Source organism: Kogia breviceps, chromosome 6 (genome assembly GCF_026419965.1).
Source record: "Kogia breviceps isolate mKogBre1 chromosome 6, mKogBre1 haplotype 1, whole genome shotgun sequence".
Classification (NCBI taxonomy): Eukaryota; Metazoa; Chordata; class Mammalia; order Artiodactyla; family Physeteridae; genus Kogia; species Kogia breviceps.
In genome coordinates this window covers 30,777,349-30,791,738 of record NC_081315.1, presented here as the reverse complement: position 1 = coordinate 30,791,738, position 14,390 = coordinate 30,777,349, and the positions used below count along the sequence as shown (strand labels likewise).

General features: G+C 37.4%; 1 protein-coding gene across 21 annotated transcripts in view; it reads left to right on the top strand.

The window, feature by feature from the left end:
- SH3D19 (SH3 domain containing 19) overlaps positions 1-14,390 on the top strand; it is a 178,058-nt gene that overhangs the window by 75,387 nt on the left and 88,281 nt on the right. For 12 of the 21 annotated variants that reach the window (XM_067035655.1, XM_067035647.1, XM_067035642.1 and 9 more), the window contains exon 2: positions 3,095-3,134. In XM_067035655.1, the coding sequence (XP_066891756.1) occupies positions 3,095-3,134 (40 nt within the window). Of the gene's footprint in view, positions 1-1,117; positions 1,367-2,931; positions 3,013-3,094; positions 3,135-14,390 lie in introns of those variants that run through there. The other 9 variants (XM_067035659.1, XM_067035653.1, XM_067035648.1 and 6 more) reach the window with 6 other exon arrangements.

Here is a 14,390-nt window from a genome sequence, read left to right as displayed (position 1 = left end):
ATGCTGACCTTCACATTGAGAGTGTACTGCTCATCTTTGAGTGACCTAAAGATCTTCACGCTCTACTCGGTGGACCCCCAGAGTTAGTGCGTTATCCAGAGCAAATGTGCGCCATTTGACAACTAAATTTTAGAGTTAGGGCATTCTTATCTTTAATAACTCTTTTCTTTGTGGAAATGGTGAGACTTTGGGCTAGCAAGTTATTTGTGTGATTTCTAAGTATGTAAAAGTTCGGGAAGCCTTTGCAAGTATATTCTAATTACTTAAAAATTAGAAACTCTGAAAAAAATTGGGGGGAGTGTGCCAAAGAGTATTTAATTTGAAATAAATAGAAACCATATGCTTCAAGCACTGTATATAGTCAAGATGAAATTTCTATGTTTGCTACAGATCCATTCTCATTTTTCGTAAGGGGAGTTTTAATCCAAATGTTTTATTATTGTTGGCAAGATCCAGATACCAAATCTGCCCTCAGTGCTTTGTTTTGTTCAGTCTTAGCTTTTGGATCAAAATAACCACTTACTATTTTGCCAGAAATTCAGTGTTACCACTAATGTATCTCTTGACAATTGCACAATAGCCTCGGCTATCATGAAAATTACTTTGCTTAAAATAAGTATATAGAAATATGTGTAGACACAGAGGTACACAACATACAGACACTACATATTTATATGTTTTCAAGCTAAAAGATGGCTTATGGCAAAATGTGAAGTACAATTATTTGTATACTTTAAGAAAAAAGATCAAGCCAAGAACATGTATTTTAATTTGTTTTCCATTGCCAAGGGCTAGGGGCTGGGGAATATTGTGAGTAATGGATAATTTACCCTTACCCTCAAATTATCAAATATATGGGTCTTAAGAGTAACTGTGTATGCATATTTACATAGAAATGTAACACATGTAACACTAAGAGTGAATTTGGGAGGAAATGTTTAAAATGTCCTCCAACAGATTATCAAGTTATTGTCTCAGATTTTAATTACTTCTCAATAGGGAAGTACAGTGGGGAGGTATTTGTATTTTCTTAGAGCAGAAAGTATTAAAATGACTGTAGAATTTCCTGTTGTAACCAGGAAAGGAGAGCCATGAGCCTTTCACTTCCTGAATGGCCACATTCCAGCTGTGCAGACTGATCATAACACATCTGCCAATCAGAACAGGCCCTGGAGGGAAGCCCTCAGATGCTGGGTCTTGTTTACATGCATGTGACTCTGTTTCTCCCCTCCTCCTGTGTGTTGTACGACTAGGAAGATTTGTAGGGGAATTCGCTATTACATGCCTGAAAAAACAGAACGAAACTAGGACCACAGCCACAGCAGATGGTGTTACGGGCAGACTTTTAGCTCATCCTTAGCCACAGGTAAGACTTGTTGCTTTGTTATGAGGATAGCTGATCTACATCTAGTTTCCAGCTTTACCTTGAGACATCATACTTCACTTCTGTTAGCAAAACGAACAGGCTAAAAGCTGAAGAGGAGCGGTAGAAAAAATGATTAAAATGTGCGCTGTATTCCTGACTTTAAATTTTTAGTACTCAACAAGTGAAAAACTCTATTTTTATTTAAGGGAGGGGTAAACCAAATTAAATTAAAACAAAAGTTTTAAAAGCGGCAGTAACACTCAGTGTGTAGAGAAATTGGAACCAGAAGCATATTAACCTCTTGTGCCTTTTGAAGAGCGTTATATCTTAACAAACATGTTTGATTGTGGCTCTTCCTACTTCTTAGTGTTTCCGAGTACAGTGTCTTCCTGTGTGCTAACTCCTTGGTTTAAAAAGACATTTCTGTTTTATTATGAACCCATTCAGAAAGAATTTATATTTAACTCGGTAAATCTGATTCCTTTTCTTCCACAAATCTCTCTAGAAGTTTTAGAGAATGTCTGTTGCCTTTCTGCTGCTCCATCAACAGTAAAATTAAGGAAAAAAAAAAAAAAAGAGAATTCCTGTCTAATCTTTGTTTCGCCATTAAATTATATATCATGTTAGTGTTAATTCAGAAGATACTTTAGAGAACTGTATTTTGATAACATTGCATAGGATTTTTAAAAGTCATCGTGTAGGATTTTATTGTGGCTTACCCACTGCTTTCTGTTGTTAGTTTTTTCATAACACTGAGATCTTTTGACTTCATTTATTTATTTATTTTTAAGCATGCACTGAAGAAAAAATAATTACTCAGAGTCAAAAAAAAAAGACAACCTGTGGGTTTCGTGGCTCTTCCTCTTGTATATACTAGCCTTCAGGCTGATTAAGAGCATTTCAGAGCAGTGCAAAGAGGCATTTTTTAAAACTTTGAGCAGCCAGGCTCCCGATTTCTCAACTTCAGCACTGTTGATATTTGGGGTGAGATTATTCTTTGTTGTAGGGTGCTTTGTAGGGTGCTTAGTGGCATCCATTGTCTCCGCCCACCAGATGCTAGTAGCTCCTTCTCCCCAACTGTGACGACCAAAAGAAGTCTCCAGGCATTGCCAGATGTCCCCTTGGGGAGGAGGAGCAAAGTTGACACTGGTTGAGAACCACTGCCTTACAGCACATTAGACCTACTTATCTGTGAAACCTGGAAATCCAACTTCTGAAAAGTTCTGGGTGATAGAGAGTTAAGGAAGAGGCTCTACTGGTCTCCGGGTATTTGCAGATGTAGCTGACTGCTCATTTTTTCCCCCTCCCCATCCTGTTAGAAGCTTTTGCCAACCATGATTCATGGAATGATTTTTTTGAGCTGAGTAATTTGTGGCTTTTCAGTTTCCTTACTTTCTTTCCTTAGCTAAATTTGTTTTGGTTTTAGCAAAGCGTTCAAAACAGCAAAGATCTTTGAAAATGAAACAATACATGTAATGATATATTTTCTAAGTAGGTGATTTTAACAAACTGTAAAAACCTTACGTGCCTGTCCTTCTTTGTATCCTTCGTACCTCCTCTGTCAGACAAATCCTTTCAACTCTGAAGAAGAGCCTTGCAAGGGGAAGACACAGCAACCTTTGAACAGTCCTTTGTGAAATCTAAGGGTATGGCTGCTGGGATGTAAGAACTTCTTTTCCAGGACGTCTAAAGAGCATTTTAAAATGTAACTGTCTTCTTTCTTTACAGATCGAAACGAACGAAATAAACCAGAGCATCGTTCTTCAAGGTATGAATTTATAGTATTTACTAGCTCTGTATAAAGCATCTCATTTGGAAACTATTGGTTGGAGGGAGGGCAAGTGTCCCTTTTAGAAATACTGTATATTTGAATCCTCTGTAGCACTCAAGCTTCACAAGGGAAATACTGTTCATTCTCTGAACAAAAATTCTTTATAAAATTATTGACTACCTGGAAGACATATTTTATTTTGAGAATTCCCATCAGTGACAGGTATATCTTTGCAAAAAATTATTTTATCCCTGCTTCTTTCCTTTTGTGGTTTATTTTCCTCCTTGTTCTTTAATTGGTATTTTTATAAATATGTACTGCTTTTTTCCTAATTATAAAACTAACATGGGCTCATTGTAGAAATTTTTAAATTATTTTTAAAAATATAACACATTAAAAAAAACAGCATGTCTTTCATCAGCTGGAAATGGCTGGCTACTGCTAAAAATTTGATGTAATTCTTTCTAGATTTTATCAGTATATATGTATTCCAGTTGAATTCTTTTAAGTTCTTGTTAGATAGTTTCAAGTGGCTAGGAAGGTTCTATTACTTCAGCCTCTTTCTCATGCTGTCTGAGAGTATGTCTCACAAGACCTTCACCAGCACTGAAGAGTATTTTTTTAAATCCTTATCAAACTTATATGTGGAAAATTATCTAACTTCCAGTCCTAGGCAAGAATGACAGGTCTGTATTCGATTTTTTAACCCAGTTCTGTGAAGGATTGTAATTTTTTAAATACTATTTTCACCTTATTCCACATTCCATCACTTTTTCTTTGCATTTTATATTGTGGGAATTGATAAAATGGTAATAATACATTCACTGGGTTGAGTGGCCTGGTAAACAAATCCTGATGCTTTTTCAAGGTATCAAACTGTAGAATGCATTGACCTCAGATGAATAAAAATACAAAATCTATGAAAACTCTGTTAGTTAGAATAGCAATACATTTTGCAGAGATTGTCAATCAGAATAAGTTAGTGAGACCTAATCTGGGAGAAAAATGAGTATTTGGGATATAAGGCTGATTTTTTTTTTTCAGTTGTAATTCACATACATTTAAATTTACTCTTTTTGCGGTATGATTCTATGCGTTTTGACAAACACATACAGTTATATAACCACAACCACAGTCATAGAAATATGTGTAAGAGTGATTTTTTTAATACTTAAAAAAATAATAGAAGGGACTTCCCTGAGGGTCCAGTGGTTAAGACTTCACCTTTCATTGTGGGGGGTGTGGGTTCAATTGCTGGTTGGGGAGCTAAGATTCCCACATGCTTCGCAACCAAAAAACCAAGACAGAAACAATATTATAACAAATTCAATAAAGACTTTAAAAATGGTCCAATTCAAAAAAATATTAAAAAAAAATAAATAATAGAAAAACACCAGGAACTTACTTCGCTGGCGGTCCAGTGGTTAAGACTGCACTTCCAATGCAGTGGGTGCGGGTTCGATCCCAGGTCGGGGAACTAAGATCCCACATGCTTCGCGGCCAAAAAACCAAGATGTAAAACAGAAGCAATATCGTAACAAATTCAATAAAGACTTTAAAAATGGTCCACATCAAAAAAAAATCTTAAAAAAAAAGAAAGTGACAATGTAAGAGGACTTTGACAGCGTGTTTGACTGACATAAAGTTGGAAGGGTAAAAAATAATTAGGATGATAAAATCAGGATGCATAAGACCCTTGACATACTGAAAGTTTAACTGAATTAAGCAATATGTGTTTTCACTGGAACAAATGTAAATCCTTACACCTAAGGCTGAAGGATCAGTGAAGCATGAGGAGATATTTTCCAACATATTAACAATATGTTGGAAAAGATCTTGAGGATTCATAAATTCATCACGAGGGGAGTTCCATGGTGGCCTAGTGGTTAGGATTCTAGGCTTTCACTGCTGTGGCCCAGGGTCAGTCCCTGGTTGGGGAACCGAAATCCCCCAAGAGCCCCGTGGCGGGGCCAACAACGTCAACCAAATAAATAAATTCAGTCATCGTGAGTCAAAAATTTCATGTCATTGCCTCCAGCTCCCCAGAAATGTCAGCATTGATTTAGTTATGCTGAAAGAACTCTAATGTCCGGTACAAGACAAGTGGGTAGCTCTAGGCCACCCTTTTGATATTGTATCCAATACTGGGTCCACAAGGCCTTAAAAAATTGATATGCGCAGTGGGCTGGCTATGTTGGTATTACCTGGGGAACTTAAGAAAACAGAAACAGAGTCCCGTGATCCACTCCAGAGATTCTCATCCAGTAAGTGTGGAGTGAGTGGATCCTAGGAATCTGTGTATTAAAGAAGTCCTCCAGTGATTCTGCTGCAGAGCCAGGTTGGGAACCACTGGGATAGAAGACAGCAGCTGAGTTGGGACAGGGACTATGAAAGAGACGAGCTGGGTAGAAATCAAAGCTAAGTTGCAGGAAGACTTGTGTAAGAAATTGGGTGAAGTTAGCCTCGGTTTGGAAGTTTGGGGAGGGGTATGGGACAGAAATAACTGGCTTCCAACACCTGGAGGGCTGTATAGAAGAGACTAGCAAAACTGTTCCTCATAAGTGCTGTTCCCTCTAAGAGGAACCAGGAAGCCTTGGAGGAATGGCTAATTCTAGGTCCTGGGAAGGGGAAAGTACAGGTAAGCTTGGACCCCTAGTGACAGAAAGTAGGAAATGCTCAACTAACGGGGTCATGTCAAAAAGGCCTAGGAAGCAGCTTGCTTCAAGAGGCTCCCACTGGCCAAATCTGGGACAATTTGAGTAGCAAAAAATTTTTAAATGATAGTGGATTCTAACACACTGGATTTTTTAAAAATCCGTGTAGAAGAAGAAATAGAATCAGAAAATTATCATTTTATAATTCTCAATGTAATAGTTGATTCAGGCAAAGATCACCAGTGGCTCCTAAAACTTGGGTAAAAAATTGTTGGAGGAGTAGGTATTCACACTCCCATAAGATGATATTTAAGTTTTTAATTATAAAGGGGAAAATGTACCTTTTCAATGAAGAGATCTGGTGATCACATTCTTAATCAAGTGGTCAACTTATATACACATCACCACTAGTGAGACAACCTGATGGTATGTGGCTCCAGCTGATGCTTTAGCAGTGTACACAGATATCACTTATGTAGTAGTGTTCCTGGCCAAAAAAAAGGTAATGTTATGAAAAATACAAAAAGGCTAGAAAAATATTCTAGATTAAACAAGGCTGTGATTTTTTTTTTAATCTGGAATTTTAAAATCCAGATTAAAAAAAAAAAAACCCAAAAAACACTTTGGGGAATTCCCTGGCGGTCCAGTGGTTTGGGCTCCATGCTTCCACTGCCGAGGGCCTGGGTTCGATCCCTGGTCAGGGAACTAAGATCCCACAAGCCATACAGTGTGGCCAAGAAAAAAATAAATTAAAATAAAATAATAAAAAAAAACACTGGGGATAATTAAGAAAATTTAAATATGAATTTTATTTTAGATAATATTTGATTAATATTACTTTGTTTAGGTGTATAGTAGGAAAGCTGTTATGTGGGAGAATATCCTTATTCTTAGGAGATGTATGCAGATGTATTAGAGGTGATGCAGGCTTATGTTTGCAGTGTACTCTCAAATAATTCATGAAGAAAAAAAAAACAGCAAGAGATAAAACAGAGTAAATATGGGAAGATATTAATAATTGGTGAACAGATGATAAGTATATGTGGGTGTTCATTGTACTGTTTCTTCAACTTTTCTGTAGACTTGACATTTTCACAATAAAAAGTAGCAGTGGAGGGAACGGTTCTGTGTGTTCTGTGGCATCCCAGAGGGTAGAATATGCATCTGTGGGTGGAACCTTGAGGGGGTGGATTTCTGCACAATAGGAGGAAAGATTTCCAGGCGTAGCAGGTCAAGGATGGAATGCGCCATTCTGTAGGGGAACATGTCAAGGAAAAGCTGGACAAACTAATGCTGGGATAAAATAGAAAAGATTCATGCATGGCTAAATCATGATTCTAGATGGCTCCAGCCCTTGCTCATTCAGTAGCCGGTAAATATCCAGGCTCAGGATACAACAGAAAACAAAAAGTCTCCAGCTTCATGGAGCACAGAGAGCCCATTGTTTGGGATTTACGTTCCCAGTCTCTTATGTCAGGATCCAAGTCTTCCTAGTTCTGCTTCAGGCAATGCTTGTGGTACTCGGTCTTCAACCTCTAATTTATACTTTCAGGTTCTCAAGGACTCTGCTGCTGGTCTTGGTAACCAATCAGCTTTGTGCCTGGTCCACAATGAGCACTTAATACATGAATATAGAATAAATGTCAAATGTAGTGCGAAGAGAGAAAGGAAATGCCAGTGTTTTTCCCTTGCAGATTGGGAAGAACCTGACTCTCAAAAGCTTGCCCATGACTGTTATTGAATGTTTGTTACTACAGCAGCAAGGAGTAATGCTCTGTTAGAAAGGAGAAATGTTTTCCAGGAAAGGCCATTGTTGTCTGTCCGGGATGTCTGCTGAGATTGGCAGTGACCTCCTCTTCCCCTCCCATCCTTAGCTGAGCCGGGCCACCCTGTCAGTCCAGCAGTGCATCAAGCAAATTAATACCTGCTGCATCAACAGAGCAGAAAGGAGAAAATATAAATAAAAGTCACTTAATTTGGGTATGTTTTTTGGTTCTCCTCAGGCCACTTGGCAGCAAGAACATGGGCTCAACGCCCAGCAAGGATAAGAGATGCATTTCTTTGGTTTGTGTTTTTCTAAGGCCAAATACTCCTATAGCTTTCACAGTGAGAGGTGAATAAATCTGGGACGGTTGCCTGTTCTTTCATTTCAGTGCTGAAATAAGAAGGAAAGTAAAACTCTTGTCAAGTTAAAGGAAAAGTCTTATTAGGTATAGGTCAACACTAAGACCCCAAGCTACAAAACATCACTAAAGCATTTTCAAGAGGCTTGCTGGGTGCTTTTTAATTAGCTTGTTTTGTAGAAGTCAGAAATAGCTGAATTCTTCTTGTCTTTTCGTTGTTAGTTTAAATACACCATTTCCCAAATTGCTGTCCCATGGAACATTCTTTGTGGGATGTTAGTTAGGATGCAAGAAGTGAATAATTAATGCATGCAAAAAGTTTGGAAATGGCGAGTTAGGACAAAATTAGACATATTTCTTTACTGAGAGTCTTTGATATACTGAAGTACATTATAAAACTCCAAGTGAGAGACTTACTATAAAGGATTTTTAAAATTTGTTTGAATTTGTTACTTCCTTTCCCAGACACAGCTGTTAATAACATCTAGAAAAGTGTACTATGGAATGGCAGTTTGGGAAACTAATTGAGCGGGAGGTAAGAGCTAAAGATAATGAAGAAAGTTAAGCCCTGCGGCAATCCGTGCCAGCAATGGAAAATTAGGAACTCTTTTTGTCACCCCACCAGCTCTGAATAATAGATCCCAGTGACTTATGGAGGCTGAAAAACCAGCTACTTTGCCTTAAATGCTTTACCAACTACAAGGAAATAACTTATAGCAGGAAAAAAAAAAAAAAAAAAGGCAGCAAAACAGAGAACGCTTAATCTATTTCTCAAAAATTATCACTTGAATATTAGTCTTCCTAAAGCCTGTCATAATCCCCTTTGATACCCATTTATAAAGTTCAATGGAATTTCAGTAAAAAGCACAAAATTTTTAAAATATTAGACAAAATGATTCTAAAATTTATTAGGAAGAACAAGAATAACCAAATAACCAAGGCAACTTTGAAGATCAAGACCAGGAGGTAGACTCTTGCAAGTGTTTTGTCAGCAGAGAAACAGGTCAAGGGAACAGGATAGAGAGTCCAGCAGAGACACAGGTGGATACGCATGGTTCTGTCTCACATGCTGTGATGGAGCCAGCAGTACAGGTCAGCAGGGAAAGCGGACATGTCAACAAGTGGTGCAGTTGATTACCTGTATTTAAAAATCTAGATGGAATTTTGCTTTATTTTATCCTGTAGGGTAGAATCTAAAGACATAAAAGTAAAAAAGTAAAACATTTTGAAGAAATACATAAGGATATCTTTGTGACTTTAGAGGAACGAATGAGTTCTTAGACAAGTACAGACCACAAAGAAAAAGACTGATCAATTTGCCTCTGAAAACTTTAAACTTATGTACATCGAGACAGCAAAAGCATGTGAAAAGGCAAGTCATGACTGCAATGTACATAGGCAACAACAGTTAATGTCCAACATAAATAAAAAACTATGCATCAGAAAGAAAAAGACAAATAACTCAGTAAAATAGGGGCAGGGAGCTCAGAAAAGATGACAACTAAGGAGCCAACTAATATTTGAAAAGATTCTTTACCTTGCTACTACTAAGAAGATGTGTTCCGTGAGATAATGAGGTACCATTTCACTTCCATTGAGTTGGTGCAGGTATCTCAAAGGTTGACAGTAACAGTTCTCAGAGGTTGAGAATAATTTGGAACGTCAGATTTAGAGAGTAATTGAGCAATGTCTGGTAAAGCTAGAAATGCCCATACCATACAGCCCAGCAGGTGTTTCATACCCTAGAGAAATTCTTTCACCTGTGCCAAAGGAACTATGTATAGAAATGTTGAGAGTAGCACTCTTTGGACTGAGGGAACTACAGCTACGTGTGACAACATAGGTAAATCTCAGAAACAGAGTTTTGGTTGGTAAAAAGCAAGTTGTAGGGAACTGTATCCAATCTCCTCAGATAAACCATACTGGAAAAGAACATTTAAAAAAAGAATGAGTGTATGTGTATAACTGGGTCACTTTGCTGTGCAGCAGAGATTGCCACAGCATTGTAAACCAACTCTACTTCAATTTTTTAAAAAAAAGCAAGTTGTGGAAGAAAAATAGGTACAGTATGATACCATATATGTAAAGCAGAGGTCAGCAAATGGTTTTTATAAGGACATGAGCATAAAATTGAGTGAAATTTTCTTTGATTATTTCTGAAAGAGGAAAACGAAAAGGAGGAAGTAGTCAAGAATATTCAGGAAAAAACATGATCAAACACTGTTCCCCTGGGCTTCCCTGGTGGTGCAGTGGTTGAGAATCTGCCTGCTAATGCAGGGGACACGGGTTCGAGACCTGGTCTGGGAGGATCCCACATGCCGCGGAGCAACTGGGACCCTTAGCCACAACTGCTGAGCCTGCGCGTCTGGAGCCTGTGCTCCGCAACAAGAGAGGCCGCGATAGTGAGAGGCCCACGCACCACGATGAAGAGTGGCCCCCGCTTGCCACAACTAGAGAAAGCCCTCGCACAGAAACAAAGACCCAACACAGCAAAAATGAATAAATTAATTAATAAACTCCTACCCCCAACATCAAAAAAAACCACTGCTCCCATTTCATTTCTACTCATAGTCTACTCCTGTAGTTCCCTCTACTCAAAGCACTATTTATTGCTCTGTGGATTTTTATCTCATTTTGTTACCCAAGAGTTAAACAAGTAACACATGAAAACATTTTTTAGTAGTACAGAAATATGTGGTGTCTGTCTTTATTCCACAAGCAACTATTATTAAAGGAGTCTGATGGTTCAGTATCTATCCTAGTCTGCTTTCTATGCACATACATAGTATATATTCAAATAATATTTAGAATAAATGAGGATATATATATATGTGTGTGTGTGTGTAGTGTATATGTATATATATGTGTGTGTATATATTCATATATATATATATTTATGCCAACTTGCCTTTTCACTTGTATTTTAGAAAGTTTTATCATGCCACTTTCCACTTCATTGTTTTTTTCAACTGCTACATAGAATTTTCTAGTGTAGTTATATTATTATTTGTTTAACCAGTCTTTTATTGGTAGCATTTGGATTGCTTATTGATAGCATAACAGGAATGATGCCGCAGTAAACATATTTATGTTCATATCTTTGTGTACATGTGAGAGAAAACCTCTTGCTTCTTACACGATAAATTTTTTACTCAAGTTTCTGTTGAACTCCTATTCTCATTCACACTTAAATTTTGACATTTTATATACCCTACATTTCTATTTTCTTCCCAAATCTCAGATGGCTTCATGGTGGTTTGGTCCCAGCGCAGGTCCAGTAGGGCCTGTTGCAACCACCGTCCCCATAATGGGCCTGAACTGTCACCCACACAGGGAGGTACGTGAACTCAACATGAAGAATATTTATAGCACATAGTTTGCTGCACTCACAGTTAATAGTTGATGATATTAAAACTCATAGCAACCACTTTGTCATTAAGAATTTGAAAGGGTCTTGGTTTTCTGCATTGGTACCCTACTGTTGGTCTTATAAAGATGTTTAGGATTTTATTTTGACACTTTACCATTATCACATTATGGTTTAAATAGATTAGCTAAAAGCAGAAGATTTAACTTGTTTTCGCTTTTCTCCTTTCTAAATATGTCTATTAAAATGTCATGCTCTGCTGGGCTTAGTTTAACTACTGTCATTCTGTAGCATTTCCCTACCCTTATGTTCTGATTCCCATACCTCTATAAACTATAGCTTGTGTGTAATTACTTTCTGGCATTATGTTTTCTAAGCTATAAGAAAAACACTACTTTTGCTATAGCATCTCTGATGCTGTAAACAAGGTGAAACATTAAAGTGTATGCAGGTTTTTGGGGAAAAAAATCCTTTTGCAATGGGAGATGAGAAAGGATTATTAACATTTTATGTCATTCTACAGAGAATATATACTTTTTATTGTGGTTTTAAGAAATGTGACTTTAGCATTCCCCCCTAGTGTGATGGGAATGAAAATGGAGCATTTATATGGTTTATCAGTTGGGTAATTGAAAAGTTTTATCAGCTGGCCTACCACTGCCCTAGTGCTTAGTGGGGAGGGGTGGGGCCTCTCTGAAGCTGTTTCAAATTAAACTATCAGCAGGCAGTTAACTTTGGAACAACAGCTGGTCCTGTGTTTGCTGCTTTTCTCAAGACGGGCAGGTGCGGCCCGCACTTCTCAGCAGTCCAGGGAGCACGTGGACATCCTGGCCCTTAAATCTTTTCATCCTAATTCTTTTCTCTCTTTCCCTTGGGTTATATTTTATATTAGTTCTTTACTTTTCTGCAGTATAATTTAGAAGCAGTTATTTACACAGTTCTACAGAATCTATATTAAATAGCCTTTAGTTGAGTGAACTTTGTATATGTCTTTGTGGATCTCTATCTGCCCTTAGGTTATGATTTTACCTCGATTAATTAATATCCTTGTACAGCTGGACTTTAATTTTTTATTTAAGTGCTTTCCCTTACTGGCAGAGCATGATCACATTTTTCAGTGTGTGTATTGAATAGGACTACAAACCATAAAAGTGTACTAACTAATTCTGGAAGCATCTTAGTGTGGACAGAATTCCTAAACAGTCATTCAGAATCCCAGTCACCTGCTGTCTCGTTAACAGTAAACTGCTGTTGATCAAAATTCAGTCCTGTTTCATACATAAAACCCTTCCTTTTTTTCTTTTTTTAAAAATTGAAGTATAGTTGATTTATAATATTGTGTTAATTTCAGGTGTACAGCAAAGTGATTCAGTTATATATATCTATTTATATGTATTTTTTTCAGATTGTTTCCCATTATAGGCTATTACAGGGTATTGAATATAGTTCCCTGTGCTATACAGCAAATACTTGTTGCTTATCTATTTTATGTATGGTGCTGTGTACCTTTTAATCCTATACTCCTAGTTGGTCTTTCCTCTCCTCCCTTTCCCCTTTGATAACCATAAGTTTGTTTTCTATGTCTGTAAGTCTATTTCCGTTTTGTATATAGATTCATTTGTATTATTTTCTAGATTCCACATATAGGTGATATCATATAATACTTGTCTTTCTCTCTGACTTAATTTCATTTAGTACGATATTCTCAAGATCCATCCATGTTGCTGCAAATGCAATATTTCTCTTTTTATAGCTGAGTAACATTCCATTGTGTATATATACCATATCTTCTTAAACCAGTCATCTGTTAATGGGCACTTGGGTTGCTTCCATATCTTGGCTATTGTAAATAATGCTGCTGTGAACATTGGGGTGCATGTATCTTTTTGAATTAGTTTTCATCTTTCCAGATATGGAATGGAATTGCTGGATTATACAGTAGCTGTAGTTTTAAGTTTTTAAGGAACTTCCATACTGTCATGAAACCAGGAGTGGAATTGCTGGATGCTACAGTAGCTCTGTTTTTAGGTTTTTAAGGAACCTCCATATTGTCATGAAACCATTCTTGAAACCAGAAATCAGACCTGCTTCCAAAACTATAATTTCAGGGTTGAGGACTTCCTTTTTGATGAAGGGCTCCTCTGGACACCAAATCAGAGCATTCAGTTCTGCCCCGTGACAAGTTTTTGTCACTTTCCATCTCTTTCCAGTTGTAGAGCAGCTCTCAGGAGGTGCAGAGTGAGCCTGCCTACCCTTGGACAGCACTTCTATTTATAAATGCAGCAAAAATGAGGCAGGTGTGCCAAAGAAGGACTTTGTGTGTGATTCTCTCTCCTTTTGGAAAGGAGAATTGAGAATCAGTACCCTTTGATAATTAAGAAAATAAAAGAATAGAAGGAAAGTATAGATTGTCTGAATGCTTCAGAGTAACATTGTGTCTAAAATACAAACATCCCATCAATTGTAAACCTGTTTCCTAGAGATAAAATTGTCCTTGGCTGCACTGCCTTGTGTAGACAGTCCAGGGATGTTATCAAGGAATGACAAGCAGGCCTTAAAGTTTATCACCATCTCTTGCCCAGTAGTTTCTCTTTGGTTCCAGATTCCAGAGAGAAGCTGTAAGTAGTAAAAGTCATTATACGCTGAATTGCACTCTTCGGAATTTTTCTTTTTTTAATTATTTAGCTTTGGGGTTCGTCGGGGCGTATATATTGATTAACACGGCCCAGGTATGCTGATGAACAAGCAGAAAGAGTCCAGCTCTAGCAGGAGTTTTAAAGAAAGAAGCAGGGATGGTGTGGTCTCAGAAGAGAGCTTGTGTAAGAAACTACCTTATTTCCAGTGCTGCATGAAGTTCAGGTGTACTTCCTGTTTGTGGGAATTCCTGAGATAACCTTGTATACTCATAATGAAAATTCCTTTTATTTAATTCAAGTTGAAAGGGTTTCACTTGCTTTTAACCTCATGAGTTAATATAATATCATTAGAAGGAATATCAACAATACTGTAATTTAGAAATGAAAATCACATACTTTCATTGGCTTTAGGACTATCCCAGACTATAGCCTTGATTTATTTCCACAGAGGTTAGGGTACCATGAGTATATTG